General features: G+C 41.1%; 1 protein-coding gene and 1 non-coding gene across 2 annotated transcripts in view; both read left to right on the top strand.

Moving 5' to 3' along the window:
* The window catches only part of LOC126252114 (gamma-glutamyl hydrolase B-like), a 191,389-nt gene extending 179,327 nt beyond the window's left edge, over window positions 1–12,062 (top strand). Inside the window, exons 6-8 of the mRNA XM_049952981.1 lie at window positions 10,475–10,566; window positions 11,639–11,867; window positions 11,944–12,062. Of these exons, the coding sequence (XP_049808938.1) occupies window positions 10,475–10,566; window positions 11,639–11,867; window positions 11,944–12,062 (440 nt within the window). The remainder of the gene's footprint in view (window positions 1–10,474; window positions 10,567–11,638; window positions 11,868–11,943) is intronic.
* Trnal-caa (transfer RNA leucine (anticodon CAA)) lies at window positions 2,271–2,345 on the top strand. Its single transcript has one exon. It is a non-coding gene; the product is annotated as a tRNA-Leu (tRNA).

Below are 12,062 nucleotides of genomic sequence, written 5' to 3'. Positions count from 1 at the left end.
AAAGGGACACTCCTTTGTGGCTGGTTCTTGGGGGTGGTGGGAGGATTGGGGGTGCGAGGTGAAATGAAATGGTAAATCTGTTTGCAGACTAGGTCTGGGGTTAATACCTGTATGTGAAGACCTTGGTGAGACCCTCAGCATACTGAGCAAGGGTCATCTTGTCACTGCGTATATGCCGTTCCCAGGCGGCCAGTCTGTGTTGCACAGATTTTTTTGGTGTGAAAGGGATGACAGCTGCCGAAATGTAGGTACTGTTGGTGGTTGGTGGGTTTAATGTGGACAGAGGTGTGGATGGAGCCATCAGATAGGAAGAGATCAACATCTAGGTAGGTGGCACACTGGAATGAGGAGGATGACATGAAGCAGATGGAACAGAAGGTGTTGAGTTTGTGAAGGAACAGAATAGGGTGTCTTGTGGCCCTGAGTCAAGATCATGAAGATATCATCAGTAAACCAGAACCAGGTTAGGGGTTTGGTGTTTTAGAAGGCTAGGAAAGTTTCTTCTAGATAGCCTATTGAAAGTTTGGCATAGGAAGGTGCCATGCAGGTGCCCATGGCTCTACTGCAGATTCATTTATGTACCTTCCCTTCAAAGGAGAAGTAGTTGTGGGTTAGGATAAAGTTATTAAGGTGTATGAGGAAAGACGTAGTGGGTTTAGAGTCTGAAAGATGTTGAGAAGAGTAGTGTTCAATAGTGGCAAGATCATGGGGATGAAGGATGTTGGTGTGTAGAGAGATGGTGTCAACAGTGACAAGTAGGGACCCAAGAGGTAAAGAGGTGTGAATGGCGGTGAGTTGGTTAAGGAAGTGGTTGGTGTCCTTGATGTGGGAGGCTAGATTATGGGCAATTAGTTGAAGGGGTTTGCCAACAAGGGCTGAAAATCTGTCGTGGTAGCACAATAACCATCCAGAATGGGGCATGCAGCACTGTTGGATCACCTTCCAGAAATTTCTTACCTTCAACCTAGCCTCACCATCCTTCCCCAGGTCCCTTCCTCAGAACACTAACCTTACAGTAGAAGAAAGAATAGCCATACACAACCTCAAAACAAATCCTGGCCTAATCATCCTACCTGCACACCAAGTTCCACCACTGTGACTACCTGCAGAAGGCCGGCACCAGTTATCTGACTCCTCCATTTATAAACTTTGTCAGAGTGATCCCATCCCAGAAGTCCAAAACAACCTCCAATCCATGTTGAAAGCCTTAGGCACTTCCAAGAACCTCTCCCCTGAATCTATTTCTCTTCTCACCATTATGACACCTTGCACACCCTCATTCTACATGCTCTCCATTTCCCCCATGCATTTCGATGGCTGTCATCCCTTTTGCGCCAAAAAATCCCTCCCATACAGCCTGGCCACCCAGGAACGGCATCTCTGCAATGATAAGAACTCCCTTGCTCAGTATGAGGGTCTCACTAGGGGCACTATCCCCCAGGCCTAGTCCGTGAACAGATCTCCAGTGTGTAATGGGACATCCTCCTATAGATTACTTTTCCTCAACAGCGGTTGTTGATACCAGAATTATTTTTTGAATTTTGGACAGGTCAATATTATTATCTCAGCTGCTTTTCTGAAAACTTTCATATAATTTTATACACAGTATGTTATATTTGAAGCTAAAATTTATGAAAGGAAATACTTTATTTTTTATTTTATAATTGATAAGTACTAGTTATGAATGTAAAGTTAAAATTATTTTTTTAGAAACATTTGAAATTATGAACTATTAGCACACTTAAAATTTCTGTTATTAATTATGCAATACTGTACTGGTTATTATGTATACTTCTGGATTCATTTATAAAATAATAATCAAAAGTCATAATGTACAGAAACTAATGGAAATTCAGTTGTCAAGAAAAATTGTAAACCGTTTGGAATATTGTTATTCCGTTGAGTGAGACACTAGCAAGCATGCCTCTGATGTGATCAGGCGTATTTTTTTTTTCTTTTTTGCAAACAATGTAATTTTGAAACTTCCTGGCAGATTAAAACTGTGTGCCTGACCGAGACTCGAACTCGGGACCTTTGCCTTTCGCGGGCAAGTGCTCTACCAACTGAGCTACCGAAGCACGACTCACGCCCGGTACTCACAGCTTTACTTCTGCCAGTACCTCGTCTCCTACCTTCCAAACTTTACAGAAGCTCTCCTTTCTTTCAGGAGTGCTAGTTCTGCAAGGTTCGCAGTAGAGCTTCTGTAAAGTTTGGAAGGTAGGAGACGAGGTAATGGCAGAAGTAAAGCTGTGAGTACCGGGCGTGAGTCGTGCTTCGGTAGCTCAGTTGGTAGAGCACTTGCCCGCAAAAGGCAAAGGTCCCGAGTTCGAGTCTCGGTCGGGCACACAGTTTTAATCTGCCAGGAAGTTTCATATCAGCGCACACTCCGCTGCAGAGTGAAAATCTCATTCTGGAAACAGCCCCCAGGCTGTGGCTAAGCCATGTCTCCACAATATCCTTTCTTTCAGGAGTGCTAGTTCTGCAAGGTTCGCAGGAGAGCTTCTGTAAAGTTTGGAAGGTAGGAGACGAGGTACTGGCAGAAGTAAAGCTGTGAGTACCGGGCGTGAGTCGTGCTTCGGTAGCTCAGTTGGTAGAGCACTTGCCCGCGAAAGGCAAAGGTCCCGAGTTCGAGTCTTGGTCGGGCACACAGTTTTAATCTGCCAGGAAGTTTCATATCAGTGCACACTCCGCTGCAGAGTGAAAATCTCATTCTGGAAACATCCCCCAGGCTGTGGCTAAGCCATGTCTCCACAATATCCTTTCTTTCAGGAGTGCTAGTTCTGCAAGGTTCGCAGGAGAGCTTCTGTAAAGTTTGGAAGGTAGGAGACGAGGTACTGGCAGAAGTAAAGCTGTGAGTACCGGGCGTGAGTCGTGCTTCGGTAGCTCAGTTGGTAGAGCACTTGCCCGCGAAAGGCAAAGGTCCCGAGTTCGAGTCTCGGTCGGGCACACAGTTTTAATCTGCCAGGAAGTTTCATATCAGCGCACACTCCGCTGCAGAGTGAAAATCTCATTCTGGAATGTAATTTTGGCTTTGTTAATGCAAAAAATCAAAAGACTGTATGATATACTAAAATGTGACAAAATATATTAATGTAACAACAAAAATTCTGCAACAACCATCTTCAAATTTATTTAGATCAGTCCAACCATGAGGTTCTAAAATTTGAATTTTTCAGCTTCAAGAATCAGACCTCTAGACAAGAAGAACAGGAACCATTTCTACACAAACAGATAAGTAAACTAGGAAGTTTATTGGAATTAGGAAGGAGGGGGGAAATTACATGTGCCATTTCCCGTCATACCCCCAATCATATCCTTGAGGAAAACCCAAGTACAAGACCTGCCTAATCCACCCATCATGCACGTCCTATTCCAATGATGTCACAGGTTTATCCTACCTCTTCAGGGGCTGGGCCACCTGTGAAAGCAGCCATGACATTTACCCGATCTGCTGCAATCATTTGACAGCTTTTTATATTGGTATGACTACCAACCAGCAGTCCTCCAGGATGAATGGCCATCGCCAAACTGTGGCCAAGAGCAAAATAGGCCAACCTGTGGCACAACATGTAGCTGAATGTAACATACTTGAATTCATTGGCTGCTTCACAACCCAACCCATTTGGATCCTTCCATCCACCACCAGCTTTTCTGAACTGTGCAGATGAGAGTTATCCTTACAACACATTCTCCACTCCAGTAATTATCCTGGCCCCAATCTACAGTAACATACTGTCTCCACACCCTCCACTCAACAGTTTTCCACCCCCTTTGTGCTACCATTCTAATCTCCCATCCTCTTTATCTGCTGCCCTCTGCCAACACATGCTCCCATCTTTCCCTGTTCCTCTCTTTTTTCACTCTCTTTGTCCCCACCTCCCTGCCCCATAACCTCCTGACACTGTGCTTGTTGGCATTCTAGCCAGATTGCTGCTGGCATTGGCGGTCAGGTGTGAATGAATTGTGTGTGTTTCTCTTTTGCTTTAGGAGGTTGTAGCTGAAAGCTTTATGTAAGTGTCTTTTAATTGTGCCTGTCCGTAACTTAATGTGTCTTCTTTATGGTAAGTAGCAATCTGTCTTTTCCTACATTGGCAATATGCTTCACTCATTTGAAGTCATCTTGCATCCATATAACTACAGATTTTGTTTATAGGCTTCTTAGCTTCTTAATTGAAACAGCAGGTTCATATGGATCCTTATTTTGAGGCATATAAAAGCTCAATATTACAGTGTTCTTGTTATTTATGATTAACTGGTTACCGTGTGCCCAACTATTGACTTGTTTCTCAACACAGTTTACTGATTGCTGTACTTCTTCACCATTCTTGCCATTAAGTAAAACTGTTCCATAAGCAGCAGATAAGATAGTATTATGAGTTCCAAAATTTAGACTCATATTATTAATATAATGGGACAAATAGAAGAGCTCACATAGCTAAACCCTGTAACACCCCACATTTGATTCACCCCTCATTTGATAGTATTTCAGTGGCTGTTTTTCACTTCTGTTTGGTGTACCTCACAGATACAAGTTGTTTCTGATTACAAGGAAAGAACTGATCCACTTGTTTGAGGGTACTGGTATATCATAATGTACAATCTTAGCAAGAAGGCTTTTGGGATCAACCACATCAAAAGCTTGAAAAGTCTAAAACATACCTGTTAATTGATTATTGTTCATCAGATTTTGAGTACCATTGAGGCATTCATATGTTGCAGTCTATGCTGATTTTATCCTTCTGAATCCATCCCTTGATCCAAACAGAATATCATTTTTACCAATGAAGACCTTAGCTTATAAAAAATTATTTCCTCTTATAACTTTTGATATACTATAAAATACTGATGGACATGTAGTTATTTGTGTCATCTTTTGCACCCTTTTTAAACATTAATGTGATTTTAGTTAGTTTCAAGTCACACTGTAGAAATGTGTTAATTTTGTTATATTCTGGGCACTCTTATTTAAAATTACTGCAGGAATGCCATCAATACCTACTGAGCCTGTCAGCTCTGTCATTGCTTTTGGAGCCTCAACTCTCGTCACAGTAATGATAATCATGGTCATGGAGCACAAATCCGTTTTTGTGTGGTAAATGAATTTTTATTCTTTGGCACAAAATAGCAAGAAAATGTTTCTGAAAAAGAGAAATTTGTTAACACTGAATATATGTTTAAATATAATAAAGTTTTTGCTGAAGATATTTGTGTAGTGCGTTGCCTCAGACCAAAGTGAAATGTAGATGAAATACAGTTCAGGCAAGAGGTGGGTAGAACCTTTTGCAATGTGGTGCTACAAAAGAATGCTGAGGATTAAATGGGTAGAGCAAATTACTAATGAAAAGTTGTAGCATTGTATGGAGGAAAAAGAAATTTGTGGCACAACTTGTCTAAAAGAAGGAATCTGTTAATAGGAACTGTCAGTTTGGTAATGGAACGGATTGTGGGGGTAAAAATTATATAGGAAGACCATGACTTAAGTAAGCAGAGTCAAATGGGTGCAGGCTGCAGTAGTTTCGCAGAGATGAAGGGACTTGCGCACAGGATAGTCTAGTGTGGAGAGCTCCGTAAAGCCAGAATTCAGACTGAAGGCCACAAGTACAGTGTGGTAGACACAGATTTCATCTTACAGTTGTATTTTATTGCATTTTCTGCAATTCCTGTATAGAAATTATTAAATAGATTTGCAGCTTTTGAAGGATTGCTTATCTTATGATGCCTGTCACATTTATGTAGTGTTATTATTTTCCCCATTTATTTTTTTATAAGATTCCTCATGATTTTAACTAAAGTTGTTGAGTTGTTTGTATAGTCACTGATGTGCAGTCTCTTGGCAAGTCATATTACTTGATGTAGTGCATTAATGTATGTTCGGTAGTAAGCGTGTACCTCAGTTAATGCATTGTACTGGTTACAGATTTTGTGGAGGAATCTCTTTTTGTGGCAGGTGATTTGTGCATCTGTAGTGATCCATTTATGGTAGTTAGCATTGCTTTCCTAGTTACCGTTTTTAAGGGAAATGCCATTTGGAAGTGGTGAGATAGGTCTGTATGAAAAGGCCACATTCATGTCACTTTCTCTGTAATCAGTAACATATTAAAGGAGTTAATTTTTTTTCACTGAATAATCTGTATGATTTATCCAGTTAGACATTCAGCATCTTTTAAACAAAACCATATTAGCACACTGACTACACTATTTATTACAATTTCCACATATGCAATTTAGATCTTAGGTAAGTGTTAAGTAGCGCATACTCTGGTGCAGAGTGAAAATTGCTTGTGTCAAGTTGGGTAGGTAGGAGACAAGTTACTGGCAGAAGTAAAACTGTTAGGTCAGGTCATGAGTTGTACTTGGGTAGCTCAGTCGATAGAGCACTTGATCGCGAAAGGCAAAGGCCTCGAGTTCAGCTCTAGGCCTGGCACACAGTTTTAATCAGCCACAAAGATTCAATCCTTAAGTAGTTAAAGGTGCTGAACACAGCAATTGTCAACACTAATAAAATGAATAAAAAGGACAACAGTCTTTGTGGCTCTTGTCAGCATTCGTCACATACACCATATGAATGTAATGTATGGTATTAAAACTCTTTGAAGCTATATATGTTTACTACACATGTACACACCAAGACATTATACATGTTGGTCATGTAGATTCAGGTTGGGCATGTGCCAGAGTATTCTCTTATAAGACGCAGGAACATGTAGGGAAACATTTTGCTGATTTCTGGACATAACAAAAATTACTTTATTCTCCAGCATAAGATATGGTTCCACTTTCTAGGCTGTTACTCTGAGATAAAGGCAAATACTTCTTTAGGACAGTTTAACAATGATGTAACTGGTATCAGACTCTTAAAATATGTTGGATGTCAGTCTGTTGCACAAAAGGGAGGGTGACATACGACTTGTAAAAGGCCTTGTTAAAATTATCATATTTGGATATGGATCTATTATCACTTTACACGTGGCACCCACTTACATCCATGTTGTAGGCAAGGTCTTTGTTGTATATAACAGCTGTGATACAGACAGGTAGTTGGAGAGTATAATGTGGACAGAATACTTATACACATGCCAAAGAAGTGGTATAGGCATGCATATTCAAATACAGAGATATGTAAAGAGGCAGAATACAGCACTGGTCAGCAACACCTGTATAAGACAACAATTGTTAGATCGGTAACTGCTGCTACAATGGCAGGTTATCAAGATGTATGTGAATTTGAACGTGGTGTTATAGTTAGCACACGCGCGGTGGGACACAGCATCTCTGAGGTAGGGATTTTCCCATATGACCATTTCACAAGTGTGCCATGAATATCAGGAATCTGGTAAAACATCAAATCTCCAACATTGCTGCGGCCGGAAAAAGATTTTGCAAGAACAGGACCAACAACGACTGAAGAGAATCGTTCAATGTGACAGAAGAGCAACCCTTCCACAAATTGCTTCAGATTTCAATGCTGGGCCATCAACAACCACTCAAAGAAACATTATTGATAAGGGCTTTCAGAGCTGAAAGCCCACTCATGTACCCTTGGTGGCTGCACGACACAAAGCTTTACACCTCGCCTGGGCCCATCAACACCAACATTGAACTATTGATGACTGGAAACATGTTGTCTGGTCGGATGAGTATCATTTCAAGTTGTATTGAGTGGATGGATGTGTATGGGAATGGAGACAAACTCATCAATTGCTGGACTCTGCAAGTCAGCAGGGGATGTTTGTGACGGTGGGGGCTCTGTAATTGTGTGTGGCGTGTGCAGTGGGACTAATATGGGACCGCTGATACATCTAAATATGATTCTGGCTGGTGACATGTACATAAGCATCCTGTCTGATCACCTGCATCCATTCATGTCCATTGTGCATTCTGACGGACTTGGGCAATTCCAGCAGGACAACGCAACACCCCACATGTCCCAAATTGCTACAGAACAGCTCCAGGAACACTGTTCTGAGTTTAAACACTTCTGCTGGCCACCAAACTCCCCAGACAAGAACATTATTGAGCATGTCTAGGATGTCTTATATCATGCTGTTCAGTCTCCACCCACTCATACCCTTACGGATTTATGGACAGTGCTGCAGGATTCAGGCATCAGTTCCCTCCATCACTTATTTCAAACATTAGTTGAGTCTATGTCATGCCATTTTGTGGCACTTCTGTATGCTTGCTGGGGCTTTATGCAATATTTGGCAGGTGTACCAGTTTCTTTGACCCTTCGGTGTATATCATCCAGGTGCTGGCAATGATGATGGATGCAGGGCACTCAACAACATGGCCATGGAATATCAGAATGCCATTCTCATAGGAGGAGGGTAGGAATTTGTCCCCACAGATGGAGTTGCTTACAATGTATTAAAGTCCGAGTATCCGTTACAAAACAAGTACTGTCATGATACACTCAACTATGACACTGAAAATGAAGTAATAAAAATGGTAATCTGCCCAGGCAAGTTATCCATTCAGAGCATGCTGACCTTTTCTCCCAGGCACTTTATGGATGAGACCCAACAGTTCACAAAATTTTGAAATTCATGTTACACTGGTGTTGCATTGCTAAGGATGGTAAGCAGATATCTAGCTAAACAATATAAAACACACATAGACATGGTGAACCAAAAGTACCACACCACAAACTTCACAGAATGGTGGATCAAAGGAAAGTAAGGAAGAAAGATGGACAACGAAGTCTTAGAGATGGATGGCCAGACTGGGAATTGAACTGTTGTCCTCCCAAATGCAAGTCTAGTTTGTGTTGAATTCACAGTAAGATGTCATAGGTGAAGTGAATCAACTAGTATACTGGATACATTTGGTGGACCACTTGTAGTACACTGAACGAGTCAACAAGAGGAGAAACTTTGCACTGTTATGCCTTTGCAACTGCTCTGCTTCCTTGACAGAGCCATGTAAGTCCACATTATAATTTGTAAATTTTTCTGGAAGACTTACTTCAAAAATACTCAGAGAAAGCAGCTTAGCATCTAAATGTATTCCCTTACTGGAATTATTCTGTATACACAATGATAAAACATGGTATGTATTTAAAATCGAAGAAAACAGATTTGTGAAAATGTAACTTCGAGTACAAGTTTTCTTGTACTGTGGGGGTCTCTGAAGATGCCAAGGCAGCAGTTTGTTCCATCCACAGTTGCTTATTCTGAGGTCTAAAATATCCAGACCCTTGAGACAATCTGCAGCACGGATCTTGAGTGGTTTGGTTACATGGGATCGATTCCTTAACAGCCGCTCACTGTTAGGGTGGACCACATCACTAAATGCCAATGTCGAACCAGAAGAAGACACTGCCAAATTCGGATTCATAGACTTTGAATTGGGCTGGTCTGTAGTCTCCAGTCAATATCTGAATGACCTTGTGGTGTACAGCATCTGATGTCTAGCATTTTGAGATCCATAAACCTTGCTGCTGTAATCTAATCATGACCTGACAGATGACGTGTATATCTGCAGGAAGTGAGACCTGTCAGCTCTCCCATGCCTTGCCACTGAGGCATTTCAAAGTATCCAATGACTTGACGATTTTTGTTCACAGGTGTTCAGGCGCAGGTAAATTTTGTGTCAAATAGTAGGCCAAAAAATGCACACAATGTCCTTAAAATGTAAAGTACTATCCCTCATTCTAAGCTCCGGCTGATTAAAACTGCGATGAGCCTGGTTAAAATTGACACAAATAGTATTCTCTAGTGAAAAACCTAACACTAGTTTCACTGACTCACATTTCCAGCCTCCTGATTCAGCTGATTATTGTCATAAGATTGGAAGATGTGTAAAAGATTACAATATCATCCACAAATGAAGAACTTTTCAAAAGGATTCAAGCTGCATAGGAGATGCCGTTTAAAGGGACTGCAAAAAGCTTGAGATTGAGTACACTGCCTTAGGGATCCTGTTTTTGTGAACAAAATGATCAGACAAGGTATCACCAATGCAAAAGCTAAAGCATGTGTCCTCAAGGAAGGACTGAACAAGAAGCACCAGATGACAACATAGTCCCTATTCATGAAGTTGGGAAAGGATGTTGTACCTTGAAGTGGTGTCATTCATCTTTTCAAGGTCAAAATGCACACTGACTAAATGGTTTGGGTGTCAGGGAGACCCCTGTATCGCCAGCTCCAGTAGAATTAAATTGTCAGTGAGAAAACTTAAGCACCTGAAACTGCACTGGGAGTGGCACAGGTGAACTTGGGATTTGAGATGAGGTGGCAGTTGACCATGCGCTTGAGTGTGTTACCCACGCAGGTGGTAAGGGCTGTAGTCTGTTAACTGTTAAGAGTTGGTATGACTCATGCCTAGTTTCCATAAGGGATTTGATATTGCCTTCTTGAAAATGATGGGGTACTGCTGATCAAATCAGATCTGACTGAAGCAAGACAGGTGTTTGCCATTGGCACATACGGAAGATCACTGCATTATGATTCTGATCCAGAATTTATGATTGTAGATCTTCTCATTACACAAGAAGAAGTGGAGCTTCTTATTCCCACAGCTGGCCAGAATGTCTGGAACTCAGGAGTTTGTACAGCTGGAGCTCTGGTAGTAAAATTATATTCAACTAGAACCTGAGTCACACCTCTAGGATGTCCACCAAGACCCCTTTTTGCAACAAGATCCTAAGGGTGTACAGTCCTTGCCTGAAATCTTCCTCATTGTTTCCCAAACTAGTATAGTTGGATTGGACTGATTAATGGAAGTCCTGAATTCCTTCCAGGAGTTACTCTTCCATTCTATTATCTTTCATCTTGCAGTACTGAAGACATGAAAATATTCTGCAGTTGGTGTTTGAATTTCCACAAAGCTATGTGTCTGGCGCCGCTTGCTGAGTGGCATTCTTTGTTCCACCAAAGAGTAGGCTGTCATCTGAGGCCATTGCTAGACTGGCAAATTGGTGATATGTCCTGGCCACATTCCTGTTGTTCAAAGACAGCCCACTGATTGTACTGCAATAACTTTGCCCTTTGGAGCAACTATCTTTACGATCTTCCGATCACCATCCTAGTTCGCAGGTGTATCCACAGGAATGCAAACCTGTGGCCACTTGCAATGGACAGAGTCTGCAAGATCTGGAGGGTAAAAACAAAGGTCAGTTGTTAAAGATGGCCCTATACCTGTGTAAACCATGTCTTCTGACCAAAGTTCAAAAGGCAGAAACTCTTCGAACTGACAAAGTGCTCAGTTATTTAGTCCCTGGAGAATGGTGTAGCTGAGCCCCACAACACACTGTGTGCACTGAAGTCACCTGTGACAAAGGGGAGTGGCTGAAAAAGCACTGTCAGGCATCGTGATATGTAAGTCACACACTACTTCTGTCTTTTTTCCGAATAGTATGCAAATGATCGATAAAATAGTACATACATTACATCTCAAAACAAAAATCAGTACTGAATGTATGTGGATTTTAGATAACATAAAATATTTTGAAAGATTTTTTCAGGAGCCAATTATTTGGAGCAATACCTGACGATATTTTGACAATATTGTCCTCTGACCCAGTCAACGCACATTTTCATCATTACTGTGTCACTGAAAAGGTAAATATTGTGTATTGTAGTTGTAATGGAATTGCAGCCTTTATGTAGTCTAGTATCAGTGAATGTTTATTGTCTAGAACATGACGGAGTATGGTATTTTACATAAGTGGCACATCTTGGCTATGAACCACGATGTTGAGGGAATGGAATTTGTTTCTGTCATTGAATCAAGGAAATATCCATTTTATGGAATTATTTTTCACCCTGAGAAAAATGCTTATGAATGGGCTACTGAAAGAGACAACCCTCACTCTACAGATGCTATAAAAGCCATGCAGTATTTCAGCAACTTTTTTGTTAATGAAGGTATTGCATTACATTCATTGTGCTAGAAGCAACTAAGCTTTGTTCCACCACTGTTTTAATGTTTTCTTTTTTTCAGCACGGAAGAGTAACCACTCTTTTCAGTCTCGTGCAACTGAACGAAATTCGTTAATTTATAATTACGAAATTAAACATACAGGAACAGCATCTGTTTTTGAACAGGTTTATTTCCTTTAG

This window comes from Schistocerca nitens, chromosome 4 (assembly GCF_023898315.1).
Source record: "Schistocerca nitens isolate TAMUIC-IGC-003100 chromosome 4, iqSchNite1.1, whole genome shotgun sequence".
Classification (NCBI taxonomy): domain Eukaryota; kingdom Metazoa; phylum Arthropoda; class Insecta; order Orthoptera; family Acrididae; genus Schistocerca; species Schistocerca nitens.
The sequence above is the reverse complement of the archived record's forward strand: the minus strand, read 5'-3'. Positions and strand labels throughout refer to the sequence as shown.